The sequence below is a fragment of the Balaenoptera borealis genome (assembly GCF_965194805.1).
Source record: "Balaenoptera borealis genome assembly, chromosome: 1".
In the NCBI taxonomy this organism is placed as follows: Eukaryota; Metazoa; Chordata; class Mammalia; order Artiodactyla; family Balaenopteridae; genus Balaenoptera; species Balaenoptera borealis.
The window spans coordinates 161607623-161630064 of NC_138860.1; the positions used below are offsets into that span (position 1 = coordinate 161607623).

General features: G+C 35.9%; 1 protein-coding gene across 4 annotated transcripts in view; it reads right to left on the minus strand.

The window, feature by feature from the left end:
- Positions 1 to 22442, minus strand: part of RLF (RLF zinc finger) — a 78026-nt gene that overhangs the window by 8291 nt on the left and 47293 nt on the right. The window contains exons 6-7 of one of the 4 annotated variants that reach the window (XR_014243326.1): positions 12205 to 17231; positions 6906 to 7042 (exon numbers count right to left, since the gene is read on the minus strand). Coding sequence is in view for 3 of the 4 variants with exons in the window: in XM_082387588.1 (XP_082243714.1) it covers positions 1252 to 1393; positions 6906 to 7042 (279 nt within the window). In the remaining variant the exon portion in view is untranslated. Of the gene's footprint in view, positions 1 to 1251; positions 1394 to 6905; positions 7043 to 12204; positions 17232 to 22442 lie in introns of those variants that run through there. The other 3 variants (XM_082387588.1, XM_082387589.1, XM_082387590.1) reach the window with 3 other exon arrangements.

A 22442-nucleotide genomic window follows, 5' to 3' on the forward strand; every position in this document is an offset into this window, starting at 1 on the left:
AAAGTGGATTTTCCACAGAGCCTCCAGATAAAAACTCAGCCTGGCCAACACCTCAATTTCAGCCTTGTGATACTGAGCAGTGAACCGTGCCACACTGTGCTGGACTTCTGCCCTACAAAACTGTGAGCTAATAAATGGGTGTTAACTGAAGTGCTAAGTTGTGGTAATCTGTTATGCAGCAACAGAAAACTCATACTTCCCTTAAAGATGGGAAAAAAAAAAGAACACAACTTTGTAAAGGCCAGTTGTACCACTAATTTTTTTTAAACAAGGCAAGTTTTGTAATTACTTGAACATGTTCTCTCTGAGATAGGAGACACAACTTCATTCGCAGTGATTAGAAATAATTATCACCTAGCTTATCTGACCATGAATTTGCTTCTGACAACTTTTACCTTTTCCTATCTTCACTGGAGAAGACTAGATACACGTATTTCAAATAAAGTATAGGATATGGAAGGTTACATTAAAGGAGATGTGAGGTATCAAAGATACAACTGTGCCTTGACTTTAGTATAAACAATCCCTGGATGTTGTCAAAGATGTAACCCATAAAACATACACATAAACCATTACAGATATGGGTATATAGAGACCTCAGTCATGAGTAGGTATTAAAAACAAAACAGAAACAGAACATAGCATAAGAATCATCTCAAATCTCCAGACTGGCAGTCTTAGCATACATTTATGGGACTGAACTAAAAAAACAAGGCACTTCATTTCATTTTAGGAAATATTTATTTCTTTAAGAAAAACAAAAAACGAAAAAAACCTAACTTGTTTCCTAATTTGCACAGAAGTTTATAATTTGTGTACAGTCGATTCTGGAACTGTTCTGTTACTCCAAAACCTAGAGAATCTATCACTCTATCCTCAAGGAGCTGAAAAATACAATTTTACTTTCTTTCTTTATAATTATTATGTTAATTTGCAAACAAACATGCCTGTATAAAATATAGAACGCTGTTCTAGGAAAAGCAGATATAGGGTGGTTGAGGTGACAACCAAGAAACATAATCTTTCCTTCCTCCAGTGGTCTGTCAAGTCAATCACTATTTCCCATGAAAAAAAACTGTAGATTCCTAGGAAGTAAGTCTGTAGAAACAGCTAGATATGTCCCATTCCATAACCTTATTAAACCCCATTATTTCTCATTTTCCCTTATTTAAAAGGAGTTGCCTGAGAAGTTATCTCCCCACTCATTTCTTCCCTCCACAACAATCAGCATAAAAAGCATAAATTACTCACTTCAGTTTGTATAACTCTAATCAGGCAAAATAAATGCTGCTGTGTTTTAGCTATGACACCAAACTGACGACAGCGCTCCAAAAAAGTGTCTATAGAAGGATCGATTCTTCTTTGCAGTTTACTCCAAAAGAGAGTCAATTCCCTATAAAAAGAAAGATTACGGTAAAACATTTAAAGCAACTGGTATTTGCTACCCCAATTTTTGGTTTGTGAAAAAAAGGTGACAGTAAATAAAAACTAGAAGAAAAAAAATGTCTATATTCTGCTTCCTCTCAAACTAGTAAAATTATTAAGAAGAATCCTCCTTGAAAATTCCCCCACTTCTTTCTTCTTTGTACCTGGGAAAAATAAAAACAACAAAAGACTACTTCCTTTATGCTGACACTTTCAAAGACTTACTTAGATCCCATCTTGTTCCAAAAGGTTTTACCCCTTACATTGGTAATTATACTGACTGAATTAAGCCCTGTCCTAGTGGGCAAGGATCATCAGACATCAATATGCTGCCAACAAAGTGTATACAACTATGAAATATTCTAATGGTATGGTACTTCACCACGTTAACCTCATGGGCCCTTTCCATCTCTAAAATGTCATGATGCTACTTAGGCCTGTATCTTGGAACGATAATATCTTAAATATTACTAATAAAATTATTAAAATGGCACTCTTGGAAATGGCTAAAATATAAGAATCCCACAAATATTCATTATGAAAACAAAGAAAAGCTTGAAAAGAATAAGTTAAATAAAAGTACTGAATGGGCTAAGAGAAAACTGTAAAGCAAAAGCACTAGAAACTCAACAAATGCCCAGAATAGAAATGCTAATGTTAATATGAAATGTGAATTCAAGGAAAGTTCCTTAGCAAAACAGAAGAGAATGTTATCACTTTAAAAAACATAACTCTGGGGACTTCCCTGGTGGGGCAGTGGTTAAGAATCCACCTGCCAATGAAGGGGACACGGGTTTGAGCCCTCGTCTGGGAAGATCCCACATGCCTCAGAGCAACCAAGCTTGTGCGCCACAACTACTGAAGCCTGCACACCTAGAGCCCGTGCTCCGCAACAAGAGAAGCCACCGCAACGAGAAGCCCGCGCACTGCAATGAAGAGTAGCCCCCGCTCGCTGCAACTAGAGAAAGCCCTTGCGCAGCAACGAAGACCCAACGCAGCCAAAAATAAAATAAATAAATTTATTAAAAAATTTTTTTTAAAGTAACTCTTTTCTGTACAACCTCAATGGATACTGTGTATTTGTTAAATGATTTCCATTAAAAAATAATATTATTTTCACGAGCCAGTTTTAGAACACTAATATCCTATTATTGCTATTAACACAGACTATTCCAGGAAACGGTACAAATCCAAAGCTTAAGAAATGAATACACCTCTTTTTATAATAGATTTAAAAACAAACATGTTTAACAGAACGTATTTTCTTATACTTTTAAGGAGGTAACTGGGATTCCCATATGGTAAAATTCTTACGTAGATATAAAACTCGCTTCAAAGATTGAAATAAATATATGTCTCAAAAGACATATATGATTAAAGCTTATAATATTTAATGATGGAAAATTTGAGCTATATATAACAAGTAAAATTAACTTAAAATGCCTTTAAATATTTGTGTTGGTGACTAGCATTGCTTTCCTAACCAGAAAAAGTAAAAACTGAGATAGGCCAGCTTTGAAAATAGCTACCAGGCAGGCAAGTAATTGGGATGACTGTTCACTTTTAAACTTCGAAGACTGCTTCATTCACATGTAAGCATGTTACTAATAAAACTTTAGAGAATAATGCAAAATTCTGAATAACAAAGGAAATGGAGAATTACATATGCTCCGAGATAAAAGAAGTACCTACCAAAATATATGTGAAATCTATGCTATTTGAAAAGAACAAAATTATCAAAGCTAGTAAAACCTGATTATGAAGATAAAGGGTAAAGGATATCTACTATCTAAAATTCACCAACTAGGTACAAGTTTAAAGTTAGGAAAATCTGATAAAGTGATAAAAGGTACGTTGAGAATTAAAGTCTCTCAAAATGATTTTTTTAAAAAAATCAGAATGTCTAGGGCTTGATTTATTCCAAATTAAATATTTCAAACTCTAGTTAACTAGAGTTAAGTTAACTTAACTCCAAATAACCATGATCAAAAAAGAACATTTCTATCATGTATTTTATATTTGTACACTTATTTCCACAGTTACAATTGAGCGATTTAAAACTATTACCAAAACAAACTAAAACTATTACCCACCCAAACATACAAACAGGCCTGACACCATGAAAACCGGTGGACTACTAGTGAGAACGCCAAGATGTCACTTTAATCGTCCATTCAAATCTGCACACTGGAACAATGAAACCACCAACAGCAACTTATAGCCTCCTGGATCATACATGCACTAGGACAATACTTCTTCAACCACTACAATGATGTGATTTTTTAAAAAATGGACAACCATTAAAGAATATACTGAAAATGATTCTACTGTATGGATGCTTCCAATGTTCAGATTATTTACTGCACACTCAAATTAGCCCACCACCTACCTCAAGACAACAAATTATATACAAATTCATAAAAATTGGAAAGGATATTTAGTTCTATTAATAGTAGGAAACACATTTTGGCAGACATCTAGCTACCAAGCAAGAACCTTAAACTGCACTGTTTGTGCAAAGCAGGAGGCCCACAATGTCACACTGTGATCCAGAATTTAGGTATTTTAGAAATGAGGCAAAGAAAACTTTGTGGAATTAAGGAATGACCACTCCCTAAAGAGGGCTCCTGCAAATATAGATGATTCTCATGACTTCATTTTTCCTCTAAAAAATTCAGTTAAATAAAACATGAATGGATATCTGGATCTGGTCTTCGCCAGGTGCTGGGGACTGAACTGTAAATTAGACAACATACATGACGACCCTGGTATATCACAGTCTAGTTGGGAGAGAAGCGACACGAAATTACATCTGAAGAAACACAAATATACAACATAAAAGATTTAAAGCTCAGAGGTGTTACAGAAACCAAAGGTCAACCTATCAAATACTCACTGAAAGCTTAGTGTGGAGGTTTAAGGTTCAACTGTATCATTTTATTTTTAAAGAAGCAGTAGCAATTACACATCTGTATGTACACTGTCCCATTCAAAAGGGTTATCTTTCTCACGTGCATGGCTACTCTAATTATGTTACCATTGCTAGACATATATAGGGAACTCATTCCTCCAGCACTTCTTTGATTTTTGCAAATAGCCAAAAATCTTTTGGGGTTAAGCTTAATGAATAAGCTGAGTGATATACCTTTTGAGATCAGTAATATGGTAATTGCTATAAAGTAATAAGATATATTTTATTGTAATCTGTAAATGTCTCTGAAGGAAATTTCTAAAAGAATAAAAAACTGTTTTGGGTGATAGTTACATAGTTTACCTTTCAAATATCTTCACTGGTGACCAAATTCGAGAATGACACTTAATAAATTCTAATATGTGTATTTAAAATAAGTGACTGCTTTTATTATCATATTCCAACTTTATTGTCATCAATAAAATACCAAGTAATAAAAATTTTTTTTCTTTTCTAGACAAATACTCCCATATAGCCTACTATCTTCAACAGAGGACACCTCTAGCACAACAAAAGAATCTATCCTATTTGAACAGAATTCCTGGGACTCATTTTCCTTAGTAAACTTCACTGTTTTTATGTTATGGCTATGCTAACTCCAATATCCCACTACCACCGCCTCCCCACCCACCCACCCCCAAAGCCTTTGAAAACAACAGAAGGGCGGAAAAAATGTTTTAAAATTTTATATTCTATTTCCCTCTGAATTGCTCGGAAGAAGCTTACTTTTAACAAAATGTGAAGTGATTTAAGATTTTCTTTCCTCTCCTTTACTCATTATAGCTCCTCAGGAGGCCAATAAGAGGGAAATCCCTTTTAATCCTTTCCTGCTGCAGGAGAACAGCATTAATCCTAGACTCACTAAAAAAAAGGGAAGCTATATCAAGAATATTAAAAGAACTGTGTGACTATAGTTTGAAAAACACTTTATAATCTGTAACACATCCCATATGTGATTTAATGTATTCTTTGCCCTAAAAGCCTCGCTATAGCTAGCAGATATTTTTTCATTATAGGCAAAGAAAACAACTGTAAAAAGAAAAAATGGGGGTTATTCCACAAGTAAATACATCTGCTTTACTGAGGTTAAATCTCTAATCTCTAATGCATGAAAAACAAATTCTTCTACTTGATAGTGATCAAAAATCTCACTGCTCTGCTAAAATTCTTTTTACTTTTAGCACCTTTTTTTTTGGTTAGCTAACAGAATGCCCACAATGATATTTAAGCCCCTATCCTAGTATCTCCTTTCTCAGAGGAGATATAAGTCTGGCACAGAGGACTTGGTAGAAGACTGCGATGTGAATTCTGTCCCTGTGCCAAGAAAACAACTGCACAGAAGAAAAGCACTGTATTAGGGGTCGAAATGCCTGGGCTTTACCCTCTACCCCTTTAGCTCTGAGACTGTGGGCAATTATAAGACTTCTCAGATCCCGTTGATCCTCCACTGCCTTATCTGTACGATGATTATTAGGAGGATTGAGAGAGAGAATTTAAGGAACTCAAATAGTATTTCTATAAAAATTAGTAAATAAAAAGAAATACAGCAACATAAAAAGTGCTAATAACTATAAAACTTTATAGATATACACAGATGCTCCAGAGGGAGATCAATAAGGGCTGAAGTATATGAAAGGTTTTATTAGGTTTTCCTATAAACAAAATGCTTACTTCCAACTTCAAGTCATTCTTAGAAGCTCCTCTAATCAAGGTTATGCAAATCCAACCCATCCTTTGAATTAAAGCTCAAATTCTACCTCCTCCCTGACAACTTCCTTAAACACTGGTGTACAGTGAGCAACCCTTCTCTAATCTCTTACAGCGTTTTCCATACCACGAATCTGATACTTATAGATAGAGTCTTGCATTTTAGAGGTTTCCTGTGTACCACATTTGTCCTGCTGTCCTAAACAGTTTCATACAGTTAGGATGAAAGAACAAAGGGTTACACTTACTGTGTCCTTTTTAGCAACTAAGTACTCTGTAGGCAAACAAGATATAAATTGAATTAAAACCAAATAATGCAATTGTGCTAAACAGTACCAAAGTTGCAAAAAAAGATTACAATTCAAATGGGTTTCCTTCTCTAGTGCAAGTTTGACCTAGAAACCTAGATAATTAGTGAGTTTCCAAATAAGAGGGGAAAAGTGACTATCAGAAGATGTAATAAATGTAAAGGAAAACAACCTAACACCAATTTGGTTTATACTGCCATAATTTTATCTTCAAAGAAGAAGATATATATTGAAGTTAACAGACAACTCTCCATGGAATAATCAAGAGGAGCTCAGACTTTTTACTCTTTCTTTATTTTTGGACTCTCCTGGAAAAGATTAAACCAATAATATTTTTAATTAAATGGTTTAGCTTTTAAGAAAGATTTAATTCTCATGTCATCATTTAATCTGCTTAGTCTTTAAGTTTGAAATAAACCAACATTTTACATAAACCCTAAATGCTATATACTATGTACTAACAAATAAAGGGAATAAAAACTAAATATACTTACCAAGAACAATATACACTTGCAGTTTGGAGCTGCTGGGTAAGATAAGTCGTACAAAGAACAAATGCTGTGTTATCCTGACCCTCGGATTCCAGATTACATATGATGTCTAGTACCTCCTTGCAGTCGACATTTGCAATCTATCAAAAATGAGATGACTAAGTCAAAAAGAAAATGGTGACTTTTCTGTAAACTTTGTTATATAACATGAAGCTTCTTTATAACATTTTCTATCTTTGGTAATTGATGAGGCAAGAATTAGGGATATATAATTTTCTTCTACTAATAGCTGAGTCTTCTGGAATAAAAATTTCATATAAGAAATTATTAAACAGAGAAGAGAACAGATGCTATGAGGAAGTTCCACTGCAGTCCCAACACAGATAAAACATTTTTGTACAGTTAAAAAAATTACTCATGAACATTGTTACTATGTAAAAGAATCAAATTATGTATAACTTCAGGTTATTTTCACCTGAAGTACCATCAACTTTTTTTCCCCTGTTTTTTGTTTCTTTCTTTCTTTTTCAATTTAATTCAAGTCACTCTAGTTATAGACAGAAAAATAACAAGCTTACCCTTACTCCCAGTAGGGCTAAAGGAGGCCAGCTGAGAAACTGTTTTAAATATAAATACTATATCAACATATCATTTTCTCATGTAATTAAGGAAAAACTATTTTGTATAACTGAGTTTTTCACACAACTAAAACACTTTTAGAAACACATCTTTTTCATTTACACTATTTATAGGAATCTTAAAAAAAAAAAACAAAAACAACCAACCTCTGGGCAAATCAGTAGAATTTTCCGGGGCTCTTTTTGTATAGTGGTAAAACAGTAGATTAAGACTTCTGAAGACCCTTTCTCACTCTCTATTTTATCATTTCCCTGTCTTAATAAACAGAATATGAAGAACATAGTCTATTTCATGACTGTGTCAGCATTATAAATGTCAATTATACTAGGCACCAAATATACAAAACAGTGATACTTTCAGGACAAATGAAGTGTGCATCAGGGCAAATGAGGCATACAGAGTTTAGCTCATCTCCTTCCAGAGTGCTATGCAGAACCACTCTGGTGGTTCTAAGTCTCTAATTTTAGTTATACCCTCAGGTAGGCACAGAAAGGCTTCTTTCTCAGCTTAGCTCAAATGCCATTTTCTCACTGAATCCTTCCCTAACTGCTAAAAGCACGTTAGAATCCCTGGCAAAAACTCTACTCTCAAATTCTCCTTTGTAGCATTTACCACAACTGCAATTCAATCATTAGTTGAACAACTTATTAGCATGTCTTCTCTGCTAGAATATAAAATCCATGTGGTCAGGATTATGTACATCTTGTTCAAAACTCAGCACTTATCACAGTGTCTGGAACATAGAAGACACTCAGTAAATACGTGCTGATAAATGGAATAAATGAATCAAGTTTAATTTAAAGGTAAAAAGTTTGTGTTGAAAAAGTGAAACTTATTTAATACTGTGTTTTCTAATCTTCGGAAAGATAATGCAATGACATAATAAGCAGTGTAGTGCAGTGGTTAAAAGCAATTATTGTAGAACCAGACTGTATACATTCTCTTCCCAGCTCTATAGCTACTAGCTGTGTGATCCTGGATAAGTTACATAACTTCTCAGTAACTTAGTGCCTCAGTTTCCTCATCTTTAAAATGGGAATAACAGAACCTTCCTCATAGTTATAAGAATTTTTAACATGTTTCAGTACAGCACAGTGACTATAGTTAATAATACCATATTGCATATCTGAAAGTTGCTGAGAGTTTATCTTAAAAGTTCTCATCACAAGAAAAAAAGTTTTTGTAACTATGTATGGTGACAGATGTTATCTAGCTTTATTGTGATGATCATTTCACAATATATACAAGTACTGAATCACGATGCACAACTAAAACTAATATATGTCAATTATACCTCAATTTCTAAAAATGTGCTATGTGTACCTATTAGAGTTAAGTCTAAAAAAAATATGTTTTAAAAGGGGTTGGTGGGATTTCCCTAGTGGTGCAGTGGTTAAGAATCTGCCTGCCAATGCAGGGGACACGGGTTCCAGCCCTGGTCCGGGATGATCCCACACGCCACGGAGCAACTAAGCCCGTGCACCACAACTACTGAGCCTGCGCTCTAGAGTCCGCGAGCCACAACTACTGAAGCCCACGCGCCTAGAGCCCACGCTCCGCAACAAGAGAAGCCACCGCAATGAGAAGCTGGCGCACCGCAATGAAGAGTAGCCCCCGCTCGCCACAACTAGAAAAAGCCCGCGCACAGCAATGAAGACCCAGCACAGCCAAAAATAAATAAAATTAAATTAATAAAAAGAAAAAAAAGGGATTGGCAAAAAGGAAGCACTTTAAAAGTGCTGTTAAAAATTGTTTTCATTAAAAGTATAAATAAAATGCTAGACAAAAAAATTGTTTTCACAAAATATATAAATTTTAAAAAGAAAAAATAAAAAAGAAAGTGAACCTTAAGAATACTAGAAAGTATTTCAAAAGATCACTCTCAGATGCAAAATCACTCGATGTAAATTTGTATCTAACGAGTATTGGGAGGGAAAGTTAAGTTGTTAAAGCCTAAACATAATTAAAGTTAAACTCAGGTTTCAGGGAAAAAAATAAAATCATACATTATGAAGATGGAATTTTACTGATGCCCTAAACAACCATATCCTCACCCATAGCTGAATGAATCAGAAGGGTCATCCAGAGAGGAAATGCTCACCACAGAACCACTTAAAATTGTACTGATTGAAGGACCAAAGTGAGAATTCCACAGCAAGTAAAACCAGCTGTTCCAGAACAACCACCACCTACCATCCACACCATGTTATCGCTCCTGCTGAAAACCAAGAATTCTAAAATTCCATTTTGGCAGCAATATAACATCTCCAAGCTGAGAAATAGCATGAGAAGCTCTCTATGCCAGACATATAAATCAGAATGGAAATAACACACAACTTATATTTCTAGAATATTTTTTATCCATTTCAAATAACTTTTATTGTATTTCTCATTTTATCAACATGGTAAGATCTGTAAGACTGGCAAGGCTTTCTGGATATATATCTGAAAGGAATGACTTGAAATCAGTATAGTTTTTAGTTTGATTAACTTCTGTTTATTAGATTTCTCCTGATTATAAAAATGTTTATAATAGAAAACCTGAAAAATATAGAGAATAAAAATTAGCCTTAGATCTTACAACTCAATAATAACCAATGTGAGTTTTACTCCAGTATTCTGTCTATACACACTAACTGTATAGCAAACAAAACATGACTACTGCAAATATGTACCTATTTTAAAGAAAGGTTGGATTGTGTTGATTGTATATCTGTTCTTTTACCCTAATATTCGGGTGTGACTTAAGCAAGAGTTTTTATCAGTCCACAAGATAGACAGGAGAGGGTAAGCTGACTGTCCAGGCAGAGAGAGCAATAAGGAGATGTGAAGAAGAAAAAAAAAGGCAGTGAAAAAGTAATACTAATGATAATAATACTTCTAAATCTTATACAGCATTACTATATATCAGGTACTGTTCTACAAATTTACATAAACATCCCCAGATCTACCCCAGATGGTCTGGCTCCAGACTCCATACTCTTAGCTACTATGCTACAGTGAGATGCTTTAACAGTGGAAATGATAATACCTTATTACTGTGTGCTCTTTGAAGGCTAGGAAAACAGTGACTGTTTTATGTCCAAGGGTAGTCAATAAACATTTACTGAATTGAAATGAATGGATAGTGAGCAGAACCAGCCAAGAACTCAGAAGCATGTGAAAGACTATTCAGGCTCATTCATTTCACACCATGTTCTCACCTTAAGCCTCTTTCAAATCCTCACCAGTCCCTTCAGATCTTTCCTTATCAAGGTCTACCTCATAACGAAAGTCTGATAAGCTTAATGATACAAAAATATAAATCATACATAAGCACTATCAATGACATTTGAATTTACCAGAATCAAAAATTTTTAGGATAAAGACAAGAAGTGGCTAATGCTGGGAACTCAGGGGTCAAAGATGAAAACATACCACCTTACCCTATGAATTTTATATATAATGGTTACATACTTTCCTGCCAGCCCTGGTGCTGAATAAGGAATAAAAACAAAGAGTTGGACTTAACAAGAATAATGGCTTAAAATTCTCCTGTGGCAAAGCACTTAGAAATCCTGGATAAAACACAACAAATATGTTTCCTAAATACATAGCTGAAAACTCAAGAAAGAAGTTTAAGTGTGAATGGACAACTGCCTTAACTTGCTGGGTTGTAGGTAATTTCACTAAGAGGCTTGGGTTTTACAAGTCGTGTTAGGAGATGATAAAGCCTGAACCTGAGAAGTTGGCACTGAACCCTCTGGCATAAAGTTGGAACCCCTGAAGAGCTAAAAACTCAGAGAAAGTGTAGACTAAAAAAAGGTGGGCGGGGGGGCAGGGATATAACAGGAAAATGTATTTGTCCATCTCAACCTGGGTTCTTGTGGGATCAAAAAAATTTTGAGAATTTATAATCTTTCCTCATTCAAACTTGGAGTCTGATATAATACTATTGTATTGTCTAAAAAACCCAAACTGAGAAAAACAAATAAAAAGAAGATTCTGGCTGGTAATATCTTTAAATCACCTGGCAGAAGCAAACGTAAAAATGATTTATAGAGATATATGCTAACTAAGGCCTATGAGAATTCTCAGACATAAAGTATTCCCTACCCCCACTCAATCCACCAAAACTGAGGCTCACAATCCCAAACTATAAAAAGCACAAATAAACAAGCCACTCCAGAAAATGTCAGCACACACAATAAACAGCAGGATTAGACTCCTGAGAATTGCAGATTACAGAATGCACAGCACAAAGACTGAACCCTAACCATGGACTTTGGTTGGTTTAAAAAAATTAAATAAGGGCAATATGAGTTTGATAATAACTCGGGAAAAAGAGAGACAGAGACAAAAACATGGAAGAACCTTTAATGCCAATCTGAAGCCAATCTGAAAAGGCTACATACTATATGATTCCAACTACGTAATATTCCGGAAAAGGTAAAACTATGGAAGCAGTAAAAAGATCAGTGGTTGCCAGGGGCATGAGAGGAGAGAGTGAGGGATGAATAGGCAGAGTATAGGAAATCTTTAGGGCAGTGACACTATTCTATATGATACTGTGATGGTAGATACATGTCATTATACGTTTGTCAAAAGCCATAGAATGTACACCACCAAAAGTGAAGCCTAATGTAAACTATGGATTTTAGTAAATAATAATGTACTGGCTCACCTACTGTAACGAATCTAACACACCAACCGCAAGACGTCAATAGGTGACTCTGGGGGTGAGGGAGAACATACGGGAACTCTGTACTTTCCACTCAATTTTTCTGTAAACCTAAAACTGCTCCAAAAAAAAAAAATCTAATGATTAAAAAAACCCTTTGATCATTTAAAAAATTAAATTATTTGTCTTTTGATTACTGATTTTTAAAGAGTTCTACATGTATTCTGGGCTCAAGTCCTTTATCAGATTATATTACACATATATGGTTTGCAAATATTTTCTCCCCTTCTGTGGGTCAACTTTTCACTTTCTTGACTTTGACACACAAAGTTGGATGAAGTCCTATTTACTTTTCCTTTTGTCACCTGTGTTTTTGGTGTCACATATAAGAAACAACTGCCTAATCCAGGGTCTTAAGATTTATTCCTATATTTTCTTCTAACATGTTACAGTTTTAGCTATTACATTTAAGTCTATGATTCATTTGGAGTTAATCTCTACGTGTGGTATTAAGGGTCAAACTTCATTCTGCTACAAGTAGATATCCATTTGTTAAAGAACCAACTACTGAAAAGATTATTCTTTCCCCCATTGAATTATCTTGGCATCCATGTAGAAAATCAACTGGCTGTAAGTGTGAGGGCTTATTTCTGGACTCTCTCTCTTTTTTTCTTTGGCTGCGCCACACAGTACGCGGAACTTCCCCAACCAGGGATCAAACCCATGCTCCCTGCATTGGAAGCAGAGTCTTAACCACTGGACCACCAAGGAAGTCCTATTTCTGGACTTTCAATTTTAGTCTATTGATCTTTTCGCCTACCCTTTTGCCAGGAAAACACCGGCATGATTACTGAAAGTTTTTAGTGAGCTTTGAAATAAAGAAGTGAGTCCTCCTACTTTGTTCTTTTTACAAGACTGTTTTGGTTATCCAGGGTCCCTTGAATTTCCACATGAATTTTATGATCATCTTATCAATTTCTGCAAGAGAGGAAGGTAGAATTTTGACAGAGATAGCATTGAATCTGAGGATCAATTTGGGGAGTACTGCCATCTTAACAATACTGTCTTCTGGCCCAACAACATGGATGTTGTTCCATTTACTTAGTTTCTTTCAACAATGTTTTAAAGTCTTCAGTATACAAACAAGTTTTGTACTTCTTTTTAAAAATTTATTCTAAATATTTTATTCTTTTTGATGCTATCATACATGGGATTGTTTCCTTACATTTTTTGTACTGTTCATTGTTAGATGTATATAAATAAAAATGATTTTTGTATATTGATCTTACTAGGATCATTTATATACAAGATCGTGATATATGCAATTAGAAATACTTATACATCTTCCTTTCCAATCTAGATGCCTTTTAGCTATTTTCTTGCCTAACTGCTCTGGCTAAACTTCCAGCACAAGTGTCAAAAGCAGACATTCTTGTTTTGTCCCTGATCTTTGGGGAAAACCCCTCAATCTTTCATCACTAAGTATTACGTCAGCTGTGGGTTTTCACAAATGCTCTTTATCAGGGTGAGGAAGTTTCCAGCTTATTTCTAGTTTGCTGAGTGTTTTTAACACGAAAGGGTGTAGGATCTAGTTAAATGCTTCTTCTGTCTCTTGTGACAAACATGTAGCTTTTGTCCTTTATTCTATGGCACAGTATTTACATATAACCTATGCACATCCTTCTGTATACTTTAAATCACTTCAAGAATACTTATAATACCTAATACAATGTAAATGCTATGTAAGTAGTTGTTGGAGGGTGCAAATTCAAGTTTTGCTTTCTGGAACTTTCTGGAAATTTTTCCCCTGAATATTTTCAATCCACAGTTGGAGGCGGAACCCATGGATACAGAGTGCAGACAGTACTCCTTTTTCTATATTGCTGGATTTGTTTTGCTGGGTTTTGTTGAGGATTTTTGCATCCATATTTGTTACAGATATTGGTCTGTACCTCTCTTTCTCTTGATATGTTAGTCTGGTTTTGGTTATCAGGATAATAATGGCCTCACTGCATGAGTTTGGAAGGATTCCCTCCTCTTTTATTTTCTGGAAGACTTTGCGAGGGACTGGTGTAAATTCTTCTGTGTATGTTTTGTACAATTGACCAGTGAAGCCATGTGGGTGTGGGCTTCTCTTTGTGGGAAGTTTTTAAATTACCTACTCGATCTCTTTACTAGTCGTGGTATATTCAGTTTTTCTATTTCTTTCTGAGTTAATTTCAGTAGTTTGTTTCATTCTAAGAGTTGTCCATTTCATCTAAGTAAATCTAACATTTTGGTGTATAGTTGTTCATGGTATGCTCTTATAATCCTTTTGATTCCTGTAATATCAGTAGTCATGTCCTCTCTTTCATTCCTGATTTTAGTAATTTGAGTATTCTTTTTTTCATGTTCAGTCTAACTAAAAGTTTATCAATTTTGTTGATCTTTAAAAACAAACTTTTATTACTTTTTGCTATTGATTTTGTATTCTCTATTTCATTTATTTATACTCTAATCATTTATTATCTCCTTCTTTCTGCTAGCTTTGGGTTTAGTTTGCTCTTCTTTCTAGTCTTTTAGGACAGATGGTTATTAATTTGAGATCTTTTTTTTTTTTTTTTTGGCCACACTGCGCAGCTTGCAGGGGCATCTTAGTTCTCCGACCAGGGATTGAACCTGGGCCACAGCAGTAAAAGCCCAGAATCTTAACCACTAGGCCACCAGGGAACTCCCAAGATCCTTCTCTTTTTAAGATTGACATTTTACAACTGTAAATTTCCCCTAAGTGCTGCTTTAGTTGCATCCCATAAATTTCAATATGTTGTGTTTTCATCATTCATCCCAATGTGTTTTCTAACTTCCCGTTTTTTTTCTTTGATCAATTGCTTATTTTGAGGTGTTGTTTGATCTCCACATATCTGTGACTTTCCCAAATTTCCTTCTGCTACTGATTTCTAATTTCATTCCATTGTGGCCAAAAAACATACTTTGTATGATTTCAATCCTTTTAAATTTATCAAGGTTTGTTTTATGGCCTAACATATGTCTATCCTGGAGAACGTTCCATGTGCATTTGAGAAGAATGTATATTCTGCTGCTCTTGGATAGAGTATTCTATAAATGTCTGCTAGGTCTAGTTGGTTTATAGTACTGCTCAAGCCTTCCATTTCCTTGTTGTCTAGTTGGTTTATCCACTATTGAAAGTGGGGTATTAAAGTCTCCAACTATTATATTTGAATTGTCTATTTACCCCTTCAACGCCAGCTCATGTATTTTGGGGCTCTTTTGTTCCTCAGATTGAGTAATCTCAATCGACTTCTTTCTTTTAAGTTTGCTAATTCTTCCTTCTGCTAATTCAAATCTGATGTTGAGCCTCTTCAGTGAATTAATTTCAATTATTGTACTTTTTCACTCCACAATCTCTATTTGGTTCTTTTTTTCTATTTCTTTACTGCTATTGTCTACGTCTTGAGACATTTTTCTCATACTTTTCTTTAGTTGCTTTAGTTCTTTGAATATACAGTTAATCTTCATTATTTGCAGATTCTGTACTTATAAATTAGCCTACTTGATGAAATTTATTTTTAACCCCAAAATTCAATACTCACAGTGCTATCACAGTCATTCATGAACATGCATATAATGGCAAAAAATTTGAATCCTCTCTTGAGCATGTTCCCAGCTAAGGTCAAACAAGGTGTTGCTCTGCCTTTTTGTTTCAGTTCTCATACTGTAACAAGTATCTTTTTCATGTTCTATTTAGTGCCACTCTTTAATGTTTTTGTATTTTTCATTGGTGATTTCACTGTTTAGAATAGCCCCTAGTTGTAGTGCCAAAGTGCTGCCTAATTTCCTAAGTGCAAGAGACTGTGATGTGCCTTATGGAGAAAATACATGTGTTAAATAAGTTTCATGCAGGCATGAGTTACACTGCTGTTGGCTATGAGTTCAATGTTAATAAATCAATAATATAAATTAAATAAGGTATCTTTAAACAGAAGCGCACATAAAACAAGGTTATGTATTGATCAGTTGACAAAAATTATGTGACCAGAGGCTTGCAGGAACCTAACCTTGTATTTCCCCTAGGAGCAATGGATTCAGTATAAGCTAACTCAGTGTTTGCAGTGACTATATAGAACATAACTACCACGAATTGAGTGTATTTGCAATAACTGATTTAAAGTTCCTTTTCTAGTAAATCCAGCACCTGGGCATCCTAAGTTTCTGTTGGCTGCCTTTTTCCGTGTGTATGGACTACCATATTTCTTTATAATGATAAGTGGATATTTTAAATAATATATTGTGGCAACTCTGGAAATCAGAATCTTTCACCTCTTTGGGGTTTATTATTGTTACTGTTTGTTTACTGACTTTCTTGGAATAATTCTGTAAAGCCTGTATTCTTCGTCATGTGTGGCCACTACAGTCTCTGCTTGGTTAGCTTAATTCAAGATGTTGAATATGCTGCTTAAATGCCTTGAACAAGCAAGTCTCTCTGCTTTTGCCAAGCAGCTGTGTGTGTGTGTTGGGGAATCCTTTCAATATTTCAGTAGGCAGTTTACAGCTCTAACCTGCCCTTCATTTCCTACTTGTGCGAAGCCTCAAGGTAACCAAGAGGTGAGGGATTAAAGCCTTCTCAGGTCATTCCTCGGCACACATACAGCACTATACATTTGTGTTACCTTCCAGAGTACTAGGAATATATCAGAGGTTTTCAGAGTCCTCTATGGATATCTTATATCCCAGTTTTTCTTTTTAATTTTTTTGTCAGTCTTTTGTTAAGCCCAACTGGTAATTCCTCCTCAGACAACTGTCATGTTAAACAAGTACCAATCATTATTTTTGATAAATGCCCCGGGACAGAACTTTTGGTGGAGTGAGCTCTGAGTCAAATAAAGACAAATCCTGAGAACACAGCTTTTCAGAAAGTTGCCAAGTAGGTCAAATAGTGACAATTCTGTGGGGATGGGCTTTTGCAGAGTTCCAAAACCATTCTGCTTCCTCGGGTGGCTGCTAGGCTGCTGGTTTTCAAGGTTACTGTGAAGCTAGGGAGAGGGAAATGAGAAGTAGGGCAAGTTAAAATGCCACCAAGCTCACTGTTCTGAGATTCATGCATTTTTCTTGAATAAAACTTCCTAGGATTATGGTAAGCCTTTAGTTAATTTCCAGAGTTCTGAAAAAGTTAATGCCCTCCACTCTCTGGTTTTAAATGCTGATAACTTGGAACTCAATTTCCAGCACAGACCTTTCCCCAAGCCTCACATTGTGTGAATACTGTCTGCTTTTGCTCTCCCTTGTGTCTTTTCACCTCTGTATTCCTAGTGCCTAACACAGTCTCCAGTGAATATATATTAAATGACTGGAAGGCATGCTTGTATTATTTCTTACAATAACATCTGAATCTAATATTATCTCAAAATAAAATGCCTAATTTTATTTAAGAAAGAAAAAAGATCACCTCGGCTATTGCAGAGAATGAATTTTGGGGACAAGAACAGATGCAATTAGAAGGCTTTCATAATAATCAGCGAGTTAAACAGCAATGGTACAACAGGTAGCCAACTGGCATAAGAGAAGGTGGGTAGAGATGGCTTATTTGTCTTAAGTTATCTTCATGCTTAGGCTAACCAAGGTAAACTAGTATTCTGGCCAGTGCCACTACTGGCATATTTTAACATTTACCTTTCTCTAGGACTATGGTTTTCAATCTAGTATTTTCCTGATCAGTTCCGGCGTATAATGCAAATAATTTATTCCTAATAATGGATTTTAAAAAACAAGCTGGTAAATGGTCTTTTCAAAAAGGAATCAAAGTGGAAGTTATCCACATAATAAGATTTCTCTCACTTGCATCCCTGAGTAGGAGAAAGGGAGGAGTCACTTAGCAAGCCTCCATTTCATGTAACCCTGGGTCTACTTTTGAGAGAATCATCCCTGTTAGGTTCATAGACATCACCTGGAAAAAAGGTTGTGCTTCTAAAAACCAGGTTTCTTTTAAACTGCAGCAATACCACAGACCAACACTATGCTATCGAGTGGTCACTTGTATGTTTCCTAAAGAAATAAATGGTCACTGATGCTTCTAGTTAAATCCTATGACTCTGAGTATCTGAGAGAAGCCTGAATTGTCCTACTGAATTCTTGAACATGACTGTGTCTAACTCTCCATGATGACCTCTCCAATATAATCATATATCAACCAAAATACCCACACATAACCCATGAAAGTAACAGCAGAGGTGAGATCCAAATATATACTAAGTTTTAGGAAGATGTCTCTTCAAAGCTATTTAAAAGAACTCTGCTTTCGGAGATAAAATACTTAAATAGGCAAATCTTCCACTTCTTCATACAGGCTTTCTACCTTTAGTGTATTTTCTGAAAGTACATCTCATTCACCATATGACCATAAGGATACATAAAGTAATATTATCGATTTTAATTTTAATTATACACTTTATTATTCCTTGTTCGGGATCCATCTTAATCTTCTTATTTATGGTACATCTGGGGACTTCCTCGGTGGCGCATTGATTAAGAATCCGCCTGCCAATGCAGGGGACACGGGTTCGAGCCCTGGTCCGGGAAGATCTCGCATGCCGCGGAGCAACTAAGCCCGTGCGCCACAACTACTGAAGCCTGCGGGCCTAGAGCCTTTGCTCTGCAACAAGAGAAGCCACCGCAATGAGAAGCCCGTGCACCGCAACAAAGAGTAGCCCCCGCTTGCCGCAACTAGAGGAAACCCGTGCGCAGCAACGAAGACCCAACGCAGCCAAAGATAAATACATAAATAAATAAAAATTAAAAAAAAAAAGGTACATCTCAAATCTCTATGCTGTTGTTTACTGTTTCTTCTACTCCCAAACTGGATTCCCAATGGGTCCTGTTTAAGTGTATTTGCTCTGTTTATCATTTATATACCTAGTGACTGTGTCAATTCCCAACAGTGTTAGACTGGTGAGTAAACTGGGTCCTGTTTGTCTTTTCCTTTCCTCATCAAGAGAAGAAGTAAGCCTTGTAACCACATTAGACACTGAAGATGCAGTTCATTCAGGGATCAAGACTGAAATGAACCACTTCTTTATCTGTGCCAAGAACTCTGCAGACAGATTACTTGCTCTTCATAATAATAGAAGTGCTTCATGTTTAAAATATCGTTATCCTTTATACTATATGTGGGAAACTTGACCTTTGCAAAGAATCTCCTCTTTCAGTAATAAAAAATATACACATAGGAAACATCCACTTGCGACACTAGGCCATGGCCAAGTCTGTAACTTTCCTTAAAATCCTTTCATATGTAAAAGGACTTCCCTGGCGGTCAGTGGTTAAAGACTCCACACTCCCAATGCAGGGGGCCTGGGATCGATCCCTGGTCAGGGAACTAGATCCCGCATGCCACAACTAGGAGCTGGCACGCTGCAGCTGGGGATCCCACACACCACAATGAAGATCCCTCGCGCGGCAACAAAGATCGCCTGTGCCGCGGCTAAGACCTGGTGCAGGCAAATGAATGAATAAATAAATATTTTTAAAAATATTTTTTAAAAAATCCTTTCATATGTAAAATTAATAACAGTGTCATCTTATCCAATTCTAAATAAGGTATTTACAACCTAGAACTTGAGGATTCCATGGAGTTCTAAATTTTGGGTTCTGAATTCTGGCTTTCAAGCTGACCCCATCAATTAATCTTAATTGTGCGTGTCTGGCTAAATCTTCCCCAGCAGAGGTTTCCTATTACACACACCCATTATTGTGATATCCGCAGGTGCCAAAATATAAGTACTTTTATTCCCAGTTGTTACTCAAGTTAATTTGACTCTTCTCCTGAACACAGCTGAAGTAGATGGCAAATGTTGTGTTATAACTTTGCTGCCTTAGAACATGTGCTGATTTTAAACTCCAATTAATGAACATCTAGTGATTCACTGGTCCTTCCCCAAAGCAAATTTTTAAAGATTTAATTCTGCTCTCACTTGCAAAAGAAAGCATCACTGGATAAGAGACTAATTATGATGGTACTAGTGTTCCTTTTAAAATAATTTTATGATGTGTGCCAAATGTTGTCACACTGACATATTTAACAAATGAATCCCAATCATTATAAAAATATTTTAAGTTGCACCTATACATAAATGTATAACTATGAATGGAATGAAAATACCACCAAAATGTTTCCTGTTAGAACATGACTCATCAGTGTTTACCAACTAGAAGTAAGTTGTACAGTGTAAAGAGAGCTGGCCAGCGAGCCAGGAGATCTGTGTTCTAGCCTGGGCTTGGACTTAATAATTAGCTTAATGAAGGTAGGGCCTTGGAAACATTACCTCTTGGCCTCAGTCTCACCATTGGTAAATCATGGAAGGTTAGACTAAATGATATTTAATGGTTGTAATATACTAGGAAATCTGAATCTTGCATAGCAAAGGTCAGCAAATATTTTTTGTAAACACCCAGACAGAAAATATTTTCAACTGTGTGGGCCAGATGGTCTTGGTTACAGCTATTCAGCTCTGCCATAGTAGAGCAAGACCAGTCATAAACAATAAACAAATAGGCGTGACTGTGTTCCAGTAAAACTTTATTTACAAAAACAAGTAGCCGGGTGGATTTGATCCACAGACCATAGTAAATCAGATCACATTTCCAATAACCCAGGTTCCTTGCATTCTCCACAAATTTGTTGAAAGGAATTAATTCTATAACTTCAGGAAGAAATCCTGTTTTCTTGATTTGTTATTAATAAACCAGGAAAGATCCTGTACAAAGCATCCCATATCCTCCCTGTTCTCCCATACCCCCCTCTTCTTTGCCATTCTTGTCAGTAGCAGAGCACCCCCATTCTTCCAGTCTCCCAGGTCTTATGAGTCTCTTGAAGAGATCTCTGCACATTATCCCTTATTTTTGTCCTGTCAGCAAGTCCCATCCTTTCTCCTCTTGCTAACTCCAATCTCTTCTCCTAAATCTAATATATACTCTTTCTGTCTATGCTTCCTAAAACACCGTTTCAGTCATTTCACTTCCTATCTTCAAAACCTTCCTAATTTCTACTGCATTGAATCTAAGTTCAAATGCACTGGAGTTTCCAAGGGCTTACTTTTCGCCACCCAACAGGTCTTATTTCTCACAAGATCTAAACATCCACTCTCTGACCCAGGCAAGGTGTTCCCTAGTGGTTCCCTACAAAGTGCATATTCATTTCTGTGCCTTTACTACCACAGTCAGTTATCCCCAAACCATTCTTTCTACCTACCTAAACCCCACCATTATTTCAAGGTCCAACTCAAGGATCAATTTTTATAAAGCCTTATACGCCAGTCCACAAAGATATTCTCTACCTCTACACTTCTACGGAATTTAGAGGCACTATCATATGGCTTAGTACTTATCTTCCTATTACTGTTTCTGGCAACCAAACTAGGCCATGTACACCCTTATGTATTTGCCAATGCCTAATACAATGCTAAAAACAAAATAGGTTTTAAATAAACAAAGGTTGAGAGATTAAAGGAAAAGTTGTTATTGTTATAGGAGAAAGAGGAATCAAATCCAAGATCTAGCATTTTTGCTTCTTCTGAATTCTTTTGGCATATATTAGGTGCTGAGAATAACCATTACTCCATCTTATTCTGAATAAGCTTCCCAAACACATGATATTGCAGCTGTTATTAGAGGTAAGCAGTCTCCCATCTCCTTACCCTTCCCAACATTGCAAACAAATAAATTTACAGGCTTATATTTAGTCCCTACTATGTGGCTACGTATTTGTCTAGGATGTAGAGATACAGCAATGGACAAACTTACGTCCCTGTCCTTACAATGTTTTCAATCTAGTGGGAGGAAACAGAGAATAAGCAAACATTATGTCCAGAAGTAGTGGTATGTACTATAAATAAAAAAACAGGTAGGTAAGGGGGCAGAGAGTGATGGGGGCCATTTTAGATGGATTTGTATACATTTATAATAATTTACAGGAGATATTTCTTAAAGAAAAACAAGACTGAGTACGGGGAGATAGGGTATTATTTTAGGTGGGACAGTGAGGAAGGTCTTTCTGATATGGCAATATTAAGGAGAGATGTGAATGATGTAAGGGAATGAGCTTTCCAAACTATCTTGTGGCAGGGCATTCCAGGGAGTGATCTAAGGCAAAACTCTAAGGTAGGAATATGTTTGGCTTGTTCAAACAACAGCAAAGACAAGAGGGCTGGAGAGGAGTGAGCGTTAAGTTGTACAAGATATAGTCAGAGATG